The following is a 21862-nucleotide window of genomic DNA, read 5'->3' on the forward strand; positions in this document are numbered from 1 at the left end:
TCTTCGCTCGCTTCACACACCCCCGCGCTTCATGCCTCAACTCCCCCCCACTCACCGTAGAGGAACACGATGTGAGGCGCGCGCTCCTGGCTATTAACCCCAGGAAAGCTACTGGACCCGACGGAATACCAGGCAAGGTCCTCAGAGCATGTGCCCACCAACTGTCACATGTTTTCTGCAGGGTCTTCAACCGCTCCCTGGCTCAAGCAGTCATCCCCTCCTGCTTGAAAACCTCCACCATTATTCCTGTCCCCAAAAAGTCACCCGCAGTCCTCCTGAATGACTACCGTCCTGTTGCTCTCACGCCAGTCATCATGAAGTGCTTCGAGAGGCTGGTTCTCCAGCACATCAGGGACTGCCTTCCTCCCACTCTGGACCCCTACCCGTTTGCATACCGGGCTAACAGATCCACTGAGGACGCCATCAACACTGCTCTGCATGTTGTGCTGGGCCACCTGGAACGACAGCAGAGCTATGCCAGGATGCTCTTTGTGGACTACAGGTCGGCATTCAACACAATCGTCCCGGACATCCTCGTTGCCAAACTGGACATTCTCGGCCTCCCTGCCCTCACACGCATCTGGATTAAGGACTTTCTGACCAACAGACCCCATACAGTGTTGCTCGGCCCCTACACGTCCTCCACCCGTACGCCGAGCACCGGTTCCCCCCAAGGATGCGTGTTGAGCCCTCTCCTATACGCCCTCTACACCTACGACTGCAGCCCGGCCCACGGTAACAACATCATCGTCAAGTTTTGCTGACGACATGACAGTGGTCGGTCTGATCTCGGAAGGTGACGAGACAGCCTACAGAGAGGAGGTCCAGAGACTGACGGCTTGGTGCGAGGACAACAGACTGCAACTCAACATTGCAAAAACAAAGGAGATCGTCATCGACTTCAGGAGGAACAAGACGGTGCCGCCCCCCCTCTGCATCGACGGCGTGTGTGTAGAGAGGGTCCACACGTTCAAGTTTCTGGGAGTGCAGATCTCCGATGACCTTTCTTGGACACACAACACCACAGCAGTGGTAAAGAAGGTCCACCAGCGTCTGCACTTCCTGAGAGTCCTCAGAAAAATCAACCTGGACAGGAAGCTGCTGCTGGCCTTCTACCACTGGTCCATCGAGAGCCTGCTGACGTACTGTGTCTCCACCTGGTACAGCGGCTGCACTGAGGCGGACAGAGTGAGGCTCCAGAGGACAGTCAAAACAGCGCAAAGGATTATTGGCTGCCCTCTCCCCTCACTGTCGGACATCTACACCGCCCGGTGCCTCAGCAGGGCTCTCAATATCGTCAAAGACAATACCCACCCAAACTCACACCTGTTCGACCTGATGCCCTCTGGCAGGCGCTACAGGTGCATCAAATCAAGGACCAATAGACTGAGAAACAGTTTCCTTCCAAGAGCCATCTCCATTCTAAACTCTCACATACACACACGACCACACATACCTCACAGAACAGCAACGTGATGTGTTTTTATATATCCTATCCAGTATTACTTTCCATTGCACTAACTATTCTCTTATTTATCTAATTTATATATTTATCTGAATTATTGTTGTATTGCATTGGAGAGGGGAGCTCGCTAATCTCGTTGCACACTTGAGTACAATGACAATAAAGGGATTTCGGATTCTGAAATAGTACCCTCAACTGGTACTGCGCCCTTTGATACGGCGTGTCTTTTGGCCGTAACAATACGGTAAGTTATTGAGTTCAACAACATTTCTATACATGACTATTTAGTTGAATTTCTGGTAAATCATTTGCATAGGTTAATATAAATGTACAGCGGTTACAGTCTGAGTTCAATGATGACTGCATGTATTCCATGATGATTGTAACAGCGTCTGAGCTCACAGAAACGCGATAAAAATTCTGCAATCAAATTGACCCAACAGTTAAGAGCAGGTTAAAAATTCCGCTTGTGTACTAGCACCATATTAATGCTTCTGCATTTATCTAGAGGTTAGGGGAACATATTTTGTGGGAGAGAAAGGAGGGCTACCTGATTGTCAGAAAGCCAGAGAGCTGCCAGGTCCTTCAGCTTAGTAAAGGTAAACGGTAGATTCTTTAACCTGACAATGAGAGACAAGGGAGGGGAGCCAGAATAAGAAAAAGATGTTTTCTCTGCCTACATACTGTACAGCCCGCAGAGCAGGTAGCCATAGCAACACACTCGCCAGTTGCCATGGCAACTGTAGGCAGAAAGAGGAACTACAAAATCATTGATAAAGAGTTTTGGTTACAGTATATGTGTGGGTGTGTGTGTGCGTGTGTGTACCTATTATCACTAAGGTTTAGGACTCGTAGTTTGGTCATCTGTCCGATCTCATCAGGGAGGAACTCAAGTTTGTTGGAACGCAGTGACATCACCGTCACATTCTTACAGTTACCGATCTGAACATATTAATATACATTGTGCGGTCAGCTCAGGCAGGTGATTGTATATATGACGCATTTTATGAATAGGGCAGGAAGAAAAGCATAAATAGCGCAATTGGATTGTCACCTCTCGGGGAAGTTCTATGAGGAAGTTCTCATCAGCAGCAAAGGTCCTAAGACTGTGCAGGTAGCCTATGGTTGGAGGCAGTGACTCCAACTCATTACAGCTACAGTCCAGTTCCTCCAACAGACAAAGACTGAAAATAGACATAATAAAAGAAGATTTACATATACATGTACATACATATATATATATATATATATATATACACACCCATACAACATGAAACTACTAAAATATACATTCATCACTTTACTGGAACCAACACCATCTTTAAATGTATTTTTATATGAAGACAATGTGGAGAGCTCACTTTCAAAGACGGGGAAAATCAAGTCCTAAAAAGCAGAAATGGTGAAGAACTGCTAATAAATTGATTACTGAGGTAGCAAGATAGCCTCTCAAAATCTTTTTTGTTTCATTCTTTATGTATCTACAGTATCTGTTTTTGCTAAACATGCTCTTAAGTTGGCTTCTGGGCCTCAGCTCAGATCATGAAGAAAAGTAAATGATCAGCAAATTTAGGAATCAATAAATTATCACATTAATCTGCTCCTTAACAATCACTCCAGAGAATTGAATTGTTACAACATGGTTCAACTCTGATCCTCCATCATACATTTGAAATGTGTGCATCAATGTGATGCGAAACACGTTCACAGTGATATCCGTGGGCCTTAACAAGAACCTTTGCCCCACTGTCTTTGACCATCACTGGCCTGGCTAACAGCAGACTAAATGCTAATGAGCCTACAGTTTTACATTCAAGTACTGTTATTGTTAACATTGCAAGAGTCTGCCATCATTATTCCCACCAGCCTGGACCATCTGGGCCACCATACGGTCGGAGGAGAGGAGAGAGAAGAGGAGAGGATGTGAGGGGAGGGGAGTTTCTTATGCTTTATTTATCTTAGCAGCCCAGAAATCCTTAAAGCAGTGCCAGGTGTCACACTGAAGCAAAGAAGGCCATGCAATCTTTTTCCCCAGCTGCAGTATAGTCCTATAGGTGCTACAATAGCTCATTAAGAAGAGTTGTGTTTAGTCAATAATGTAGATCTCCTCCGGCTGAGAGGATGAACAAAATGAGCAGCCAGTAACATGATGTTCTTTTTGAAAGAACAAACGATACAAAATAAGCCAGGTGACATTTTCATTCAGCCTCAGCAATCTAACACATGCATATGCATGCAGTATCAAATTTATTTTTGAGGCGTGAGTAGATGGCTGCTTAAGCAAGTTGTTTTCCAATTTAGCATCCAAAAGTTAGCGTCTGAAACTACATATGTTTAAGATATAATTTCGCATAGTTTTCTTTTGACAGTCTTGGGGATGTGAGCAGTTAGAAAAAGGCGCTTTGCACCGTTGTGGACATGAACAAACTAAATTTGCGGCGCTCCGCTCATCAGCTTTAAATTCAGCGCTAGAGAGGCGCAGAAACTACATTACGGAAGCAGAAACTGACTCGCCAAAGCAATGATATTATGTCAGGCCAGCATGACGACACATACATCCAGGTGGATCAGGGAGCGTAGCGTTAACTGGGTGGAAATAGAGCTGAGGGTGCAAGCTTAGGCTTTTTTAAAAAAAAATTTTTATGAAATTCATTCCAGCAGGACCATAGGACTGGTAATGAGGAACGGCAAAATGTTATGTCCAATATTGTGTGTGCAACAACGGTGTGATAACAAGAAAGCGATTCATATCACATCACACACCAATTTTGTGTTGTTTTACAACACTGTCATAATACTTGTCGGAGTATTATGCGAAAGTGGGAGGAAATATTTTACCATTTAAATCACGCTATGTTATGGAACACAAAGTGAGCACAGTTGAACAGAAAAAAATATTCGCAAGGCTCCCCAAATCATAACAACATATATACATTACTAGATACATTCAGCATAATGGTGCGTTATAGTGGATACGCTGCTTGGAAAATGGATAAATTAGTTTTCAATGTTTAATATTTACATTTGTGTGTATACCCATCGAAATATAAAAAAAACAAAAAAAGAAATTAAAAATAAAAACAAAAAAGTTTGGGGTCGGCTTTACGATGCTGAAAAAGTATCAATGATGCTATTGATTAATCGACTTTGAATTGACTTTTATCCACTTGTTGACAGTTCGATCTTAGAACAGATTATTTAAAGGTTAATTAGCAGCCTGGACAACCCCGTGTGGAACCTTACAGGTTCCACGGTATTAAACTTTGGTTTCAGCAAGTATTGATCTTAAAAATATTAGGTAGGTATTGCTGCTGCAACAAAGGTAAAGGTCATACACATTGCATGTATTGTACAACAATGATGTTACAATATTAATTTATGAATAATTTAAATCTTGTTTCATATTATTTATGTTGTGAACTAGGAGCAAAACAGAGACCGTCGCTTTTCAATACAAATGTCACATTCATTAAAGGTGATATTCATATAAATAAATATGATTTTTCATTATCTAAACATGCGTTGATTAATGTGAAGAAATTACAAGAGATAGCATGAGCATAATCAGGAGATCACACTGATTTCAAGGATGTCATTATTGAAGGAGGGCTATGTTATAGGTATCTAAGGTATCATCAGAGGGGAAATAATTGTGTACTTATTGAAGTTAATCCCAGGGATGCATTCAGAAAGGCAAATTGTTTTCCAAGAATTCAGATACAAAGCACTGCAAAATGTGAAAAATCCAAATATGTTAACGGAAATAATCGATCATAATTTTTCTTTGTCACACAATGATTAAATCATTGTTATATTGCAGTAATATCAGTGCTGCAAAATACTTTTCTAATTTATTTGTGGCCTACAGTACGGCCCATTGTGTTGTGCTCTGATCCATCACATGCAAAGAAACTTTATCGGTGTCAGTTTGGATTTCATTTAAAATGTCCTCACATTATTCCTCATAATGAAAAAAATAAAAATAAATTAATCTCACTGCTGGAAATAAATATGTGCTGTGTATTAGTTTGTCTTTTAGTCGATATATTACTGAAAGAGTTTTGGAGGCAATCTTTGAGCTGGGCTGGCTTCAGGTCATCATCTTCAGTTGGCAAATTTAACATCCAAGGAGTAAAACATGAGGAAATATTTGTGCACTAAAACCAAAATAAAGTTTAATTTGCATGATATATCAAAGCAACTTTTGGTTTCCCTCTCACAGTGTGTTTGTATCTGTGACACAGCTGAACAGCTCTCAATTGTTTCTGAACACACCCCTGGAGCAACAAACTATGTGCTAAAGTTACTCACCCTTGCTTGGGCTTCGCACTTATGCCACGGCAGCGCAGCAAGCAACACACAGAATCCCCCCCCCAAATCATCAGCCAGCATAATAACAGAGAGTAGTAAACAAGGAAAGAACAGAACCCTCCAGAGAATAACACCTAGTGATCAACTAGCAGAAAAAAACATCTACATGGCTTTAATTGGCCTTTATGACTTGAATGTTTTCTTACCTCCCAATGGTTCCCGGCAGTGAGGTCAACTGGTTGTCATCCACTTTCAGTGTTGTCAGCTTCTTTAACATTCCTGTTAGACATGCAAATGCAAAGTCGTTAGTCAATGCCAAGTGACCTTGTTTGCAGGTTCATATTTATTTCCATTTTATGCAGTCTTACACTCAAAACTTCGGAATCTGTTTCTATGTAACAGTGACCTGGATAGAGTCTCATAAGAGGGTACGTAAACCTATGAACACAACTGTATATATTAAAAAAAGAAAACAAACTGTTTGAACTGCAGTTGATGGAGGTCTGTGAAATAAAATAATGTGTGTGTCTGAGGATCTACCTATCGAGTCAGGGAGGTGCTGAAGCATGTTGGAGGAAAGCAAAAGATCCTCTAAGGCCTCACAACCTGAAACATCCGTGTCCAAATTCTCAATGCGATTCTTAGCCAAGTCTAAGTAGCGCAGATGGCGAAGTTTTCCTAGCGACTGCAGAATCAGAGAGATAAAGGAAGGCAAATCATAGATAACCCAGATCTATAAAACTGCAAAAGACCATGTTTTATACTGAGTGTCCTTACCCCTGGTATGGACTGTAGAGAGTTGTTGTCCATCCACAGCTCCTTTAGATTGTGAATCTGCTCCAAAACCTCCGGCTAACGTGCAAATAGACCACACAACTTTCAATACAGAGACAATTAACATTCACTGGACACCTAATTTTTATAGATAGATAAACATAATGTCATCTATCCAAATCCCAATTTAGAACAAAAGGACACAGCCATAACATAGAGAATACTGGAGTAGAACAGGACACATCATGAAGAGACTTGTAGCCGTTGAGCGTGGTGAACATAAATTAGTAGGCGAGGCTCTTGGTGGGATGCAAACCATGCGGTGAACTTTCTGTCTGACCCAGATGTCAAATTCTGTCAACTCCCATCCGGTCTTCTCTTCCTCAGCCCCCTCATGGCACTGTGTCCCATTTCATGGTCCAGCTGAACCCTTGCCTCACCCCTTAATAAGACGATGTCTACCGAAGATTCATCATGAGCTGCAATGGGAATGTCGAAGGAGGCTGGGACTTGCCAAATATATTTGTGATTCACTTTCCCATCCTCGCTCTATATTTTTTCAATCATTTTTAAATACAGACAATTTAACTGTCCAAAGACAATCACTTATTTGCGATTCAGATTTTTGATTAACAGAATCTGCTAAATAAACATAAAAATGATAATAAACATTCTCACCACTTCAGAGAATTCATTGCTACCCAGATCCAATCTCTCCAACTGTGTCAGTCGATGAATAGACCTGTAATGAGGGAATGCAGACAGCTACTATCACAAGAAACCTTGGATCTTGGGTCTGGTAACAATCATGTAGTCCTTCTTCATCCAATTGGTTAATAAACTTATTTAAAAATGGAACATTTCCTTTTTCATGAAAACCTCTGCACAAGTGGACCAAATAATCTAAAGCAGGGGTCTTCAATCCTGTTTCTCGAGGGCCGGTGACCTGCCCGTTTTCCACCTTTCCCTGGTGCAACACACCTGAGCGATCGTTATCTTGCTTCTACAGACCTTGCTGATTATCTGATCATTTGAAATCAGCTGTGTTGCAGCAGGGAGAGATGGAAAACCTGCAGGACACCGGCCCTCGAGGAACAGGATGGAGGACCCCTGAGCTAAAGCAAAGCCAGACCACCGGCACAGACGCACATCGAGTCTTACTTTGGCATGGTTTTCAGGTGGTTCTCTCTCAGCTCCAGGATTCGAAGTTTGGAGAGTCTACCAAAAACAAACATGAAAAGACAAATCTTTATTTCCGTCACTCTCTTTGTCAGGTAGAATAGACTGGCCGCATTTAATTTAGTGCAACAAAAATCTTAACAGATTTTCTCAAATTGAATATATAATATTAGTCATTACATATTTAGGACAAATGCAGCATACGTATTATTCCAACTTATCTACTTAAGAAGGATCAACAAGTGCACTTTCTTAATTGAAACACTATCCAAAATTTTACACACGGGAAATTAAAGACCATTTGTCCATTTTTATTTAATCAAACTCATTTTGAATTGGATGCATCCATTCATTTCTACCGAATGTCCTGTTCAGGGTTACAGCTCACAATAAAGTGAAGCAAAGGGCACGTAAAGATAATACGAGTAAACAACCATTCGCATTCGCATTCACAGCTCTGAGCAATTAAAAATATTCAGTTAACATAAAGTAAAAAAACCTTTTGCACTGTGAGAGGAAAACAGAGTATCCAGACACATGCAAACATGCAAACTCCGCACAAATAGGTCACAGCCGATATTTGAACCCCAAAACATTGACTGGCAGCAAAGGACGTGAACCACATGTCCCACCGTGATGCCTCAATTGCAATGCACCAAGGTAAAATAATAATCTCTCTGTAGTCTTAATGTGACCCCTCCTATCAAAGCCTAAGTGTTAATAGAGGTGGACCTGGGGCAACTTGAATTCAGAAGCAGCAGTAAATATAGAATGTTAATATCCGCAGTGTCCACACCATTGAGGTGGGCATTGACACCTGTTCATCAGTAACAACGGATGGTCCGTCAGTCCGTCACTGATGGATCCCCATTTTCGCTGGCGGACAGACGGTAACACTGAAACATTGACGGAATAAACACGAATGGAAGTGAACCCCCCAAAAAAAGACAAGTGGCATTATGTGGACGAGTAATGGTATATTAATTTATATTGTTTTGTCTAAAGTGGGCCAAACAGTTTTGAAATGAATACAATTGTGAGCTGTTCGATGGTATTGATGGTCCTCAAATTGTGGCGAGCAAATTAAATTTTGCAATGACGGAAGAGCGTAAAAAATAACAATAACGAAGTGACGGACTTCCTGCTCCGTCACTGGCGAATGACGGAAGTTCACTGACGCATCCATTGCTGTCATTTTTATCTTCATTTTTTCGTCATTTCGAACCAATGCATCATCCCCAAAACACAGAAAAATCAAGTAAATACCTTCCAATAAGGCTGTCAACTCAAGACACACCATGCTGACACCATGCATGGAATTACCTGCCAAAGTTAGCTGGCAAGTACTCCAGGAAGGCATCGTTTAAGAAGAGCTGAGTCAGATTCAGGAGCTGCGTAAAACCATCTGGGAGCCTGGAAGGCAAGACACGAGTGAGCACTATATGTACAGTATGCCGTACAAAGGAAGGAAAAACAAGAGCATTTTTAGTCACTAATTCATGAAGTCACGGATTTGCTTTTATATTTAACACATTTTAAATTAGGATGTACTTTCAAACAAAAGTCTGAATATTACAGTACAACCATTAAAATTCTATTGTTTGTCCCAAATGTCTGATGATGTCTTACTTGGTGATGGGGTTGACACTGGCCTCAACCACTGACAGGCCTTTACAGCATTTAATATTATCCGGAAACTCCTGTATCCCTGTTATAAAAGTTAAGAAAGAGGAAAAACACACATGATAAGAGAACTCGATAGTTACACATGATTCAGACAATTCCACGTTTTGTTGTGTAAGAGAGTGAGATAAGGAGCTTGAACAACTTTTATCAACAATGTGATTGTTTGAAAGTATTCAAATTACTGTGATTGTGTGGTTGAATTGCTATTTTTAATTACTGTGGATCTATGAGAAAAATCTAAACGCTGACGTTATTTCCATAGCCATTCCTTTCCATTTCCTTTGTGTCCCAAATGAGATTGTTATGGCAGTAGAGATGATCAAGATCTTGAAAGTTGAAAAAAAATAAAGAGTCTTTTTTGCACTTGGGCTGCTCAATCTGTAGAGAAATTAAATTTGTTTTTAAGCCACTGTGGTAACATAAAATGTTGAAAAATGCTAATAAAATGAACAAAAAAAGACTGTTTCCTCTAAGCAGTTCAGTATGGTACACATTGCGTGTTTAAATTCAAAATCCATTTTTCGACAGAGCATTGTCAATTTGGAACCTGAGAATGAAATGAGAAGAGAAAGCCCTTTGAAAAAATGCAACACAACATAGAGAAGATAGAACACAATTTGTGTTTCATTGTCCTGGACCTTGGCACGTTTTCTTTGTTTAATCAATTGGTGAGTTACAAATTGTCGCACGACAACATAGGCTCATTACTTTACAAACTCGAGCTGTCACAACTTTAGCGATTACATGCACACAAAATCAGATCATATTTTACTGCTTCGTGGTAAACTACACTTTATGTTATTGCTAAACACTAACACAATCACACTTGTAGAGATGTGAGTGTGTGTGTGTGCGCATGCGCGTACACCGTGTTCACTCGCCACTTCGCAGCTCGGGTTATTGAGATTCACTCGATCTTCAAGATTTTCATGTGTGACCATAACTTAACATTGCAGTTTTACCTTGCTATTTTGGAACATATTCTTCATATTTTTCTTCTTTCTAAATCGGACCATTCAAAGATAAAAAGTATTTCATTTTGGATTTCCAAAGTTCTATTTATTAAGTGCTATGTGTTTAGAAGTTGGGAACTGTGTGTATTGCAATGGCTAAATAGAGGCATAAATAAAATTAACAGAAAAATAATTAATAAAGGTCAACCTCTACTTTGCAGAAACGGTCCGTCCGCCCCTTTTGTGGACGGAGGCTAGAGAATGAGAAGTTTTTTAAAAAAGGACGCACTAAGCAAGACCGGAAGTGGGTTTTCGGCCATCCCTTTCATTGGATCAAGTACTGCGTATATCAAATTCAAATATTTGCAATCGAAGTAGAATGAAATCCTGCAATGCTGTTGGAACATATTTACATTAAAAAGTATTTAATAGTAACGGTGTCCATATTTTTTCCTATAGTTGTTAAGTGGGTTGACATTAAGACCACAAACCACTCCAATATTAGTTGTTCTTATGACTTATCAAATGATTACAAGAGCACATTACTCTCTTCCCTCCAATGTGCAGAAAAAAAATCCTAACATGAGGACATTTTAATAGTTGTTGGAATGGTCAAAGAAGTCACTAATGACAGCGACAATATGTTGAAGTTGCTGCTCTGCACATCTAGCACATCCAAATAACAGCTGTGCTGTTATTTAAATCAAATTGTTAATTGACAAATTGTCATGATCCATCCCAGTGCTTTTAGTCGAAGTTTTTTTTTTACTTGTTTATTGTTTTGTTTGGTTACCATTTTTACTGATGTCGAGCTCTTTGAGGTTAACCAGGCTGGCAATTGTGGTTGGAAGGTTGGAGAGGTCGTTATCAGGCATGCTCAGCTTCTTTAAGGCCTGGCAGCTGAAGAGTTGCTAGAGAAACAAGAATAACAAGGAATATTATGACAATTAGTGAAACGTAGCAAGAAGGATTTTTGCTACAAGGATACAAAAAAATATTGAGGGCATGCACCTCCTGATATTATTAAACATCAATGCATTTATAAAAGCTCTGATTTCTCTGGATAAAGTAGAAAGCATTGCAATAGACATTGTGTGCATAAATGAGGAACATTTATGAATATGAACCATGAACAGAACAATTCTGACATAAACACCTACAGCATTAAGAGTACAAATTTATTGTAAATGGCAGCCTTGACAGTTAATCCCTAAATAACCCTTTGCCTGAAAAACATGTCAATTCAACAAATGAAAATTTCAATTTGATAAAATGGTAACTGGCTTATCCAAAAGTTCGTAAAATGTTTCTAAGAATGAACGACCGCACGAGTACCAATTCTTCCAGAAGCCAGCACACAATCGTTGATTCATACGCTAGGAAATCGTGGATTTGATATAAGCAGCAACATTTGCTGGAATTCCAAACACAATAGTAGCTTCAACCAAACTGACCGTATCCACTGAACTCAGAGAGCAAAACTCGCAAGATTGCTGAACTCAGAGCCCAGTGAAGTACACCCACACCACTTGTAAGACAACAAAGTCAAAATAAATGAATCTTCCTTTTAGAGGGTGATGGTATTGTATTGTATGTATAATGTAAATTAGCATTTAGTGCCGTCTCGATGAAGAGCTCTAGCTTTAGGGAGTATTCTAATGTATCTTATTTTAGGATCATAGAAGGCTCTTTGCTCTTAAGAACCTTAAGTGAAACCAAAATTATTTTGTTTGTACAGCTTGACCAATAAAGGTGTAGAACATCTCAGGGATGATCAGAAGAAATGGATGACACGTGTGTTAAATACACTAGTGTCACAGCAAAGGGTGTGAATAGTTATGGCCATGTGATATTTATTATTCTTTTAAATAATTCTACAAACATTAGTATAGTTGTTGTGCGTACATTAATGAGGAAAAAAATGATCCGAAATTCTTTTAGCACATCGCTGCGCTATACCATAAAACTTGTTTTATAAAAAATCTACAAATAATATAAATCAGAAAAGCCTAGCTACAATTTTAAATTACAAGGAACAAGTTCAATATCTTGAAGAGAACTGTTTTTTTTTTTGTAAGCGATGGCTCAGCAACCCCTGGCTGGGCAAAGGGTACCTTGGAAGTCTGCGTGAAGAGGGGTTCAAGATGTTAGTGGAAATGAAGTTTGGTTGTTGGAACATGGAAAATGGGAAAAAAAAGCCCATGTGTATGCAAGAGACAATATGGAGGATTTAAGAGCTACATTACTGGAGAAGGAAGTACAAGTACAAAGAAAATGTGATAGAGGTGTTAAGGCCTCCAGATAAGTTGATCAAAATGAAATTGGTAATAGCAGGTGAAGTATATAACATAATTTCAGCCAATGCCCCACAGAGTGAGTTTTTGAGGAAGTTAAAGACAGTTCCAACCAGTTAATTCTCAACATAGACCAGAGTGAGAAAGTTTTGGTGGGATCAGACTTAAATGGACATGTCACTCGAGCAGAAGATGGATTTCATCAAGTGCATGGAGGAAATGGGAAAGACAAGATGAATATGGAACGGGAGAGAATCCTTGAGTGGGCCAAAAGTGTCAATGTACTTTCTTTCCGAAGCCAGAGGAGCACCTTTACACGTACAAAAGTGGAAGAGATGCAACACAAAATGATTATGTGTTGGTGAAAAGAACAGGGAAAAAACTGTAATTACCAGGCCAATATATGGCAGCACAGCTCAAATTGCTATGTACAGTGTTGAGCATCAGAAGAGAAATGCGGCGGAGGATGCAAACAAGGAAGAAGATCAAGATATGAATCTCAAAGAGGCAAAAAGTACAGGGAGAAATTCAAGGCGAGATGGGAAGACACAACATCAACAAAGAAGAAACCTGAAGAGTTCTGAAAACAGCAGTGTTGGAGGCACTAATAGAGGTTTGTGGCACTACCCGGTGTTAAATACAGAGGGAAAAAGACCTGGTGGTTGAATGAAGGAGTACAAGAAGGCATAAAGAAATCAATAAGACTTCAACAGCCAATAGGAGTGAAGGTAAAACATCCAAGACAGAAGTAATGGTTAGTAGAAATGAGATGATATCAAGAATCATAGTAACTCCAGTCTAAAACAGGTACGTTGTTTGAGTCCCTTGAGTGACAATATATGAGGAAGGAGGCTCAGAGGCACTGCAAGACCAAGTGGGAGGCCAAAGAAGGGATGAGAAAAGATAATGTGCATGAGGATTTGCTCCTTTCCAAAGTGAAAGCAGAGGATGTTCAAAACAGAAGTTTTTGGAGAATAAAGACAAAAGGTGCCAAACTTGCAGTTTAGTGGTAAAAAGCGTAGGAAAAGAAGAAGAATCTGTACATTCCACTCGTCACAGACAAAAAAAAGCCATGCTACTGTTTCAACTTTAATTTTTACTCCACTTTATGATTGTTCAAAACACCAAACCGGACATATCATGCTAGGATAGATTGAGTGAATTTCATTAATTGATTTTGATTCTGCCTTTTTTGCTAAAATTCTGGGAAAAGTGGTGCTCACAGTTAAAATATTTCGTGGATGAACATAATGTCATGTAGCTTTTTCAGACAGATTTCAAGACGATGCATAGCACAGAGTCAGCGCTGTTAAAGGTTTTTAATTATATCCGGGCAAATGACACTCATGACTTGTGTCTTGTTTTTTTGGATCTGACTGTAGTGTTGGATACAGTAGATCACAGTATTTTCCTGTCTCGTTTACAGCATCTGGTGGGCATTATTGGTGCCGCCCTAGAGCGGTTTAGATCCTAGGTCCTGGCAGGACTTTTTGAGTTAGTCTAGGTTGCACTGAGTCCCACTCTGCCCCTGTGTCATATAGTGTTCCACAGGGTTCTGTTTTGGGAACCTTGCCGTTTTCGTTGTATGCGCAGCCCCTAGGTTCCATCCTAAATACATTGCTGTGACGGGGTTCAGAAACAGCTCTCAGGTAAGACTATGGCCAAGCCGAAGGGTGTAGAGTTCTTCCAATTTTATTGAATAGATCAGTCCAAAATAATGCTCCGTACATACCATTCGTTGCGCTTCTCTGTAGCAAGCACAGGCTCACACTACCCAAAGGCACAGGATGGCCGCCTTTTATACCCTAGGCCTCTCCCCTAAGCTAATTGTTCTCTTCTTCAGAACACACTTATATCATCACTAATAATATTCATAATTGTAGAAAAATATAATCATTCAGCCAGCCATAATCCCACTCCCTTAGACTGCCCAAAACAACAAAAAACATACTTAACTTGAAACCCGGTACTTCACCATGACCTGCCAATGACGTCACCCGCAGACGTCCCGCGCATGATGCCACAATACCCGGAAGTAAACGCGGCGCTCGGTTTGACAGTGCCGTGTTATGAATGATAGGCGGATGTCAGAGAAATGTCTGTGGACTGCAAGAACTATGGAAAGAAAGTTGGTTTGACCGACAAACTCTATGAGCACAGACAGAGTTGACGATCTCTACGGAAAACGGCTTTATGGTGTGTGTGTGCTTCTATACGCGCACGTGTTATGTTGGAGGCAGCGGTCTCCCCGCAGCACCTGACGGGGCCACTCAGTCACAATTACATACACACATTGTGTAAATTACTTGACATAACACGCTTGTGCCAAATATTTTGGTGTCTTTTGTTTGAGGATGGCTCCAGTGCCAAACAAGAACACAGAGACAAGGGTGGCAGTGGCGGCGAGCGACTTCAAAATAGAGGACCCTCCAGTTAATTTAAAATCAGTTGTGTGGCAGCATTTTAGCTCCCTGTTTTTACAAAAGACGAGAAAACTACCGACTGGACAAAGATTGTCTGCAAGCATAGCAAGAAGTTGGCCCCTCTGCACCTGCCGCTGTCACCAGTTCCAGGCCCCTCTGAAATCTTAAGTTCCTGTTCCAGTGGCGTACATCCTACAACCGTCTCAAGTCCCTGTTCCGACTCCGGGAGCATTGGGGGTACACTCATGATCTGCTTTGACTGATTTTGGTTTAGTATTTTGTTTGTGTCTCGTTAGTTTGTGTACACCTGTTCCTTGTGTCTTCCAATCAGCTCCCTCTGCTCTTGTGTCTCGTCCAGGTGTTGGACATTGTCTCGTCAGTACGTGTGTATTTAGTGCCCTGCCTTTGTTCAGTGTTTTTCGGGACATTGTCAATTCAATGTCAGTTATCCGCTGTCCTTCATCCGTGCCACGTCTTGTTGCTTTTGTCAAGACTTCCTAGAGTTTGTTTTGTTACTTTGATTCTTGTTTTGTACATTTTGTATATTTGTATATCCCAGTTTCTTGTTTGACATTTAGTTTTCTTTAAAATAAAGTCCAATCCTGCTTTCCTGTGTTTGGGTTCTCATCCGAGCCAGGTACCTTACAGTAAATTAATAAATGACCATTACATTACGTCATTACACAGTCCATCGCTGTTTATATTGCCGAAAACATGAGAATGTTTTCATCTGTCTTCATTGGAGGAGATACTAAACAATTCAGAAATGTACCATTCCGTCACGCCTGTAGTTCAGCCGGGTGGTGATGCCCTAACTCTACGTGCAAGTCAAAGCTGATCTTGTTAAGGTGCTTGAAAAGGCTGATAGGGCAGCAATTATGACTGATAGAAGATGGTTAGCTTTGTGCTTCCAGCACGTCCTCTTTTTGAAACACACAGCGGGACAAATACTGCAATACTGAGAGATGCTGCAGCCGAATGCAACCTGGAACGACCAACCCATGGCATCGCTGTTGTGACAGATAAAGCAACGAGACATGGATGTTGCCGTAAGAGAAGCTGGACTCGGGTCTCATATTAAGTGTTTCTGAATTTTGCAAGTCAGGCAGGATTGCCTGTGTCGCTTTGTTTCAGCCCTACTGCTGTTAGCTGCTTATTTATTTTTTGTTAATTACCTCTATTGCTTGTTTTCCTCGCTTACCAGAAGATAAGAGTTATGGAGGCGCAGAAGCCAGTGATGAGACAAATGCTCCACAGCCACAACGCCCCTCACTCCGAGAGACTGCCTTCGAAGATCTTCCGGAAGGAACTTTTGTTTCATCCATGCATGATGCTCCAGAGCTCATTAGCAGAAATCGGTATTTCTATACATGGCGAAGAACCTACACCTCTCAAAAACTATACACTGGACTGGTGGACTGAGCCTGGAAAGACCTACCCACTACTTTGTCCACTGGATAAAAATGTACCTCACCATACCAGCCACTTCTGTGCCAAGCAAACGCGTCGCCTCAACAACAAGTTCACAGCTTTTACCTGAGAAAGTTGATATTTTGGTCATTCTTAAAAATAAATAAATAGTCTAGTTTGGGTTGATTCAACATACTTTATCAATAGAGATGTTCAAAGTGAAATTTTGATAAAGGATTTCCAATGATAACTGTCAAATCTATTTATTTATTTTCATGTTTAGATCTGGCACTAATAAAACTCTGATACGACAAATTATTAGTTAATTTTGAAGTGTTTTTGTCACGTTACTATTTGTAACTAGGGCAAAATTCAGATGCTAAGATAAGACCCATTTTGATTATAAAATGAGTCATTCAATTTGTTAAAAAAAGATTAGAAAAAATCAAATGGAATCAAAATCGGGAACTGAAAATCGAATCTGGGCTTGGCTGAATCGATACATCCCAAGGAATGAACGTGAATATTTTTACCCTTCTGGTAGTTCCATTTCAGTCAAATGGCCATTAAATCAGAATGAAATCAAATTGCTTTGTCACCATAATTATGATTATTTGGGATTGTACAGAAAAAAACACCACACCAAAAAAAAAACATAGATCGGAAAAAATATATACCGTAATTTTCGGACTATAAGTCACACTTTTTTTCATATGTTGGCTGGTCCGGCGACTTATACTGTGGAGTGCGACTTGTATAGGAAAAAAAAATTAAATGTAATTTCACAGACAGCCACGAGAGGGCACTCCAGTCTTATGCACCGATATCTCTTACTCTTTACAACGACAACTGAGAACGAACGATTGAACAAAACTGGACCTCAGGAGAATCATATTCTGCAGAGAGAATGCAAAACCTGTTATGGCCTGGCGAAAATGAATGACACTGAAAGCTGGAGGAACGGGTTCACCAGTGGGTGAATGAACAATGTGCTGTCTTGTCAAAAGCAAAAACATGAACACTGGACAGCGTTTCTGTTCATGTTTATATTTCTTGTCACTAAATGACCTTCATTGTTTTAGCATATCTTAAACCTGTTTGTTATTATTTTATCAATGTTATAATTTGGTATCCAAGATGAATTTTCTGTTTTTGATGGTGTTTTGTAAAATAAATTACCCACAAAAAATTGCGAATTATACTCCAGTGGGACTCATGCATATTTTTTTTGTAATGCATTATGCGTTTTTGGGCTTGTTCGATTTATACACCGGAGTGACTTGTACTCCAGAAAATTCGGTGTAAGTTCTGCCGAAGAACTAAAGGATAATTGTGTGATATGGCCCTAAGAGTTGAAGAGCTGAACACTGGATTAATTAACTATTAAATAGCCTAAGCAGAAAATCGATGCAGTCTACCAACTAAAATGAAGAGATGAAAATTAAATTTGAAGGTCAGAAATCCGATAGATCATACAATTTCAAATTTAAATTTACCTTGGGTAGTTCCTCAATCTGGTTGGCATCCAGGTAGAGCTCCTCCAGAGTTCTCTCAAAGCTAAAGATTTCTTTGGGGACCTGCTGCAGGCTGCAGTGGGAGTAGTCCAACACGGAGATCACTTCCTCTTCCCCACGGAAACAACGGCATGGCACCAGCCGGCCAATCAGCTTCCTTTTTGTTGTCATTTCCAGACACTGCACTATAAAGGAAAAAAAAAAAGAGCATTCAGTGAATTCCATCATTTTATACCACTTACACTGTTCCTCCACGACCGAGATTCCCACGTTGCCGTCGTGTGGAGGCTTGAGCGGCTCCCTGGAGTGCAGCTAGCACTCTGGGGGCCTGACTAAGAGGAAGCTCACCCTGGTGGTCGAACCAAGCGTTAAAACTTGCTCTCGACTACACACCTCAAAAATGGAAATGGCAGGGATGAGACAGGAGGTGTGAAAACCACACGAAACTACTACTACTACTTACACTGTTCAGTATTGTAGAGCCTAACCAATTAGACTTTGGGCACAGGTGGAGCACACCCTGGACTGATCCCTATACAACAGATTGCGTTCATGGCTTCAGATTAAACAATTTCTGGAAGGAAATGGAAAACAAAACTGCTGCTTGAAATATAAATGAATCAGATGCATCTTTGTAAATGGACACAATTCCCACGCACATATTAATTACAAATGACATTTTCAGTTTTATCCTAAATTACCATTAATGGTTGGCATGGAATATCCAAGTCAAACATCCCAAAAACTTCAATCGGGCCACACAAAGAAAGCAATTTAACTAAATTCATTCCGTAATTATCAGGCACTCCTGAAAACAGAATACATTTTCAAAATGTCACATAATTTGAGTGGTTCGGCCTATTATGAATACACATCATCTGTGCAACCCTGTTCTTTTGCAGCAGAATCACGCTTCCATCTTATCCACATTTAATGGCCTGTTGTCTCATCTGCTTTCTACAATTGTATTTGTTCCAAACTCCATCAGAAAGGCTGCAAAAAAAAATTACCTGTTGCAACTTTGACCTTCGCCCCAACACACACCATTGTATGTTTAATGCATTCAATAAAATGCATTTTATAACTTGATTTAAAAATTAAGGCACTGAATGGGAATTTAATTGAAATTAATTGTTCGTAATTAGCAATCATAGGCTATTCTAGTACTTACTGCTATCAAATCAAAGTGCTAGACCAGCCTTTTTTTCATAGAAAGAAGAAAGAACTATAACCACTGTGACATCTTTCTTGCTTAATGTGAGACAGTAAAACTGGCCTTGAAGAGGGTCAAAGAAATGAAATCATGGCATTGTGAATAGTATCCTTTTTTTTTGGAGCAATTGAGATGTTTTTTTATTGTACAGCACCTTGAGCTGCATTTTATGTTTGAAAAGTGCTGTATAAATATGATTTGATTTGAAAAAAGACTGCTGATCCAGGAACACTGTTTATCTTAAGGAGCTGGACTATTTATAATCAATACATCTTTTTCCAGACGCATGCTCAAAGCAACATTACAGTTTGTCTCCAAATGTGTTTTAAAAAAAAGCAGTTGATAGTTTTTAGTAGTTGTCACACTTTGGATGTCTGATATATATATATATATCTGCTGGAGCCTATCCCAGCTATCTTCGGGCAGTAGGCGGGGGACACCCTGAACTGGTTGCCAGCCAATTGCAGGGCACACAGAGAAAAAAAAACATCCGCGCTCACACTCATACCTAGGGGCAATTTAGAGTGTTCAATCGGCCTGCCATGCATGTTTTTGGAATGTGGGAGGAAACCGGAGTACCCGGACGAAACCCACGCAAGCACGGGGAGAACATGCAAACACCACACTGGATGGCCGGAGCCGGGATCGAACCCACGCCTGATGCTGTCTCTCACTGTATATATATATATATATATATATATATATATATATATATATATATATATATATATATATATATATATATATATAAAATAAATGAGGGCTTAACAAACCATTCTTGTCTCCAACAGCAACACATTTAACTTTTGCAAACACAATTGTTACTGAGTAGTATTAATTGCGGCACACTCATGTGGCCGCAGCCTTTGTGAGGACATGTTTTTGTTTGTTTGTTTGATGTTTCTCCAATGTGCTATAATTAAAATGTGATGGTAATCCACAAGGTAACTCAAGTATTTCCAGTTGTCACAATCCTGTATAGCCGCTGCCCTCACTCCCAAACACTTTTTTCGAAAAAGATTCCACACTCATCAACACATTTAATTAATGCAATAGCTTCATTATACAAACGCAGAGTTGATTCAAAATAACAGCCTCTTTCTAAGCAAAGAGAATCAGAATTTTGTTACTACGTCACCATCATGATAATGACAACTATTGGGTGAGAATGGCAGAGACAACATTGAGGAAGACTGGGAATAGTTACCTTCACTGCACAAATTCATCCAAAAAAATAATCCATGTCAGCCAGGAAAATTCCAAAGATCAGTCACATTGGATGGAGTTAATAATTGAGTTGCAATATCATTTACAATTTCTGTGGATGGACACAGAAGACAATAGCCTTTCTTCAATATGATATTTAAACTGGCATCAGGCGGACTCCTCGTACCTCCAAAATCACTTTTCAAGAGACCCCCTAAATGGCATGTTTTTTCAAACATTAGCCTAGCAGTGTCAAAAGGAGAAAGTCATCTTCAACACTTAAGGTTGGTCAATAATTTGGAAAAATGGGACCCACATGTAAGGACTCACCAATAGTATAATAGATTGTAAATTGTATAATAGTGGTTCCAGTCCGACAACAGTAATTTGTCAACACAAATACTTCCTATTTCAATATACTGTACAGTGAACTGAAGGAGTCCTGCCCAGCACAACACTGAAAAAAAAATTTGAAGCGAGTGAGAACAAGTTAGCAGCAATAGGGTGAAACTGGCAACTGGCAAGTGTGTGGTTGGCTGTGTGGTTGCCTCTTGCTGCTGCTATGGCAACAGGATGACTGAGCAGACTGACGCTGCAGAAGCAGTATTACATGTGGCTGTGCAAACACATCTTGTTCCTTTCAAAAGCAATGACTAAAACACAAATGTGTTGAGACGTTTATCAAGAATGGAAAGCATGCATGCAAGCACAATCCCGCCCGCCCACGCACGCTCGCTCCACACGCATAGCCAACAAAGTAACACGAGCAAACCAACATCACGTCATCACTCTTCTCAATTTCACCTCAAGTAGTCTTTTGCAGCTGTTCTGTGGTTGAATGTGCATGTGTGCTATCTCTAGCAGCACGAGAGGGTGAAACCCTCAGGGTCCCATGACGGCCATCACTTCACGTGCGGCCTTGCTATCTCCATGGTAACCGCTGCCATAGTGACCGTCTCACAGGAGCTGGGTGTATTTTTACTCATCCTCTCTGTCATAAAACAGAACATGCTGCTCTCAGTGGGTGATTGCTCCACATTTGGTGATGCTTTACATAAACATATCAGACACTTTTCAAATACAGTACAACTGCGGGACAAAATTCCACCAGTCCATCCACTTCCTTTATGTTTCAAAAGTCACAAACTTTGACTACGCTTGTACAAAACCATTTCCATTGAACTTTGGAAATTGTGTAAAACATAAATACACGATGATTTTCAAATTGAAATTGAAAACACTACAACTTGCAAAGAGTAAAAAAAAAGGGCGGATCCTGACTTCTGCGCCAACGCACCTGACTCACCCGTCAATTTGATGGCTGAAAGTAGACTCAACTTTATGCCTACTGGAACAACATCTAAGTATTGACACGGGTTATGTAATGTGTTTGGGGTTCACACACAGACACGTATGATTTGGGTGGATGTGCCA

General features: G+C 40.3%; 1 protein-coding gene across 13 annotated transcripts in view; it reads right to left on the reverse strand.

Moving 5' to 3' along the window:
• Positions 1-21862, reverse strand: part of lrrc7 (leucine rich repeat containing 7) — a 106484-nt gene that overhangs the window by 30289 nt on the left and 54333 nt on the right. For 10 of the 13 annotated variants that reach the window (XM_088312702.1, XM_088312699.1, XM_088312705.1 and 7 more), the window contains 13 exons: positions 17992-18194; positions 11162-11279; positions 9359-9437; positions 9053-9142; positions 7712-7768; positions 7229-7292; positions 6554-6628; positions 6317-6461; positions 5983-6055; positions 5777-5794; positions 2520-2649; positions 2292-2407; positions 2016-2085 (listed from right to left, as the gene is read on the reverse strand). In XM_088312702.1, the coding sequence (XP_088168828.1) occupies positions 2016-2085; positions 2292-2407; positions 2520-2649; positions 5777-5794; positions 5983-6055; positions 6317-6461; positions 6554-6628; positions 7229-7292; positions 7712-7768; positions 9053-9142; positions 9359-9437; positions 11162-11279; positions 17992-18180 (1224 nt within the window). In that variant the 5' untranslated portion in view covers positions 18181-18194. The remainder of the gene's footprint in view (positions 1-2015; positions 2086-2291; positions 2408-2519; positions 2650-5776; positions 5795-5982; positions 6056-6316; positions 6462-6553; positions 6629-7228; positions 7293-7711; positions 7769-9052; positions 9143-9358; positions 9438-11161; positions 11280-17991; positions 18195-21862) is intronic. The other 3 variants (XM_088312701.1, XM_088312711.1, XM_088312700.1) reach the window with 1 other exon arrangement.

Source organism: Idiotropiscis lumnitzeri, chromosome 13 (genome assembly GCF_059441095.1).
Source record: "Idiotropiscis lumnitzeri isolate Australia: NSW breed Sydney's pygmy pipehorse chromosome 13, RoL_Ilum_1.0, whole genome shotgun sequence".
Classification (NCBI taxonomy): domain Eukaryota; kingdom Metazoa; phylum Chordata; class Actinopteri; order Syngnathiformes; family Syngnathidae; genus Idiotropiscis; species Idiotropiscis lumnitzeri.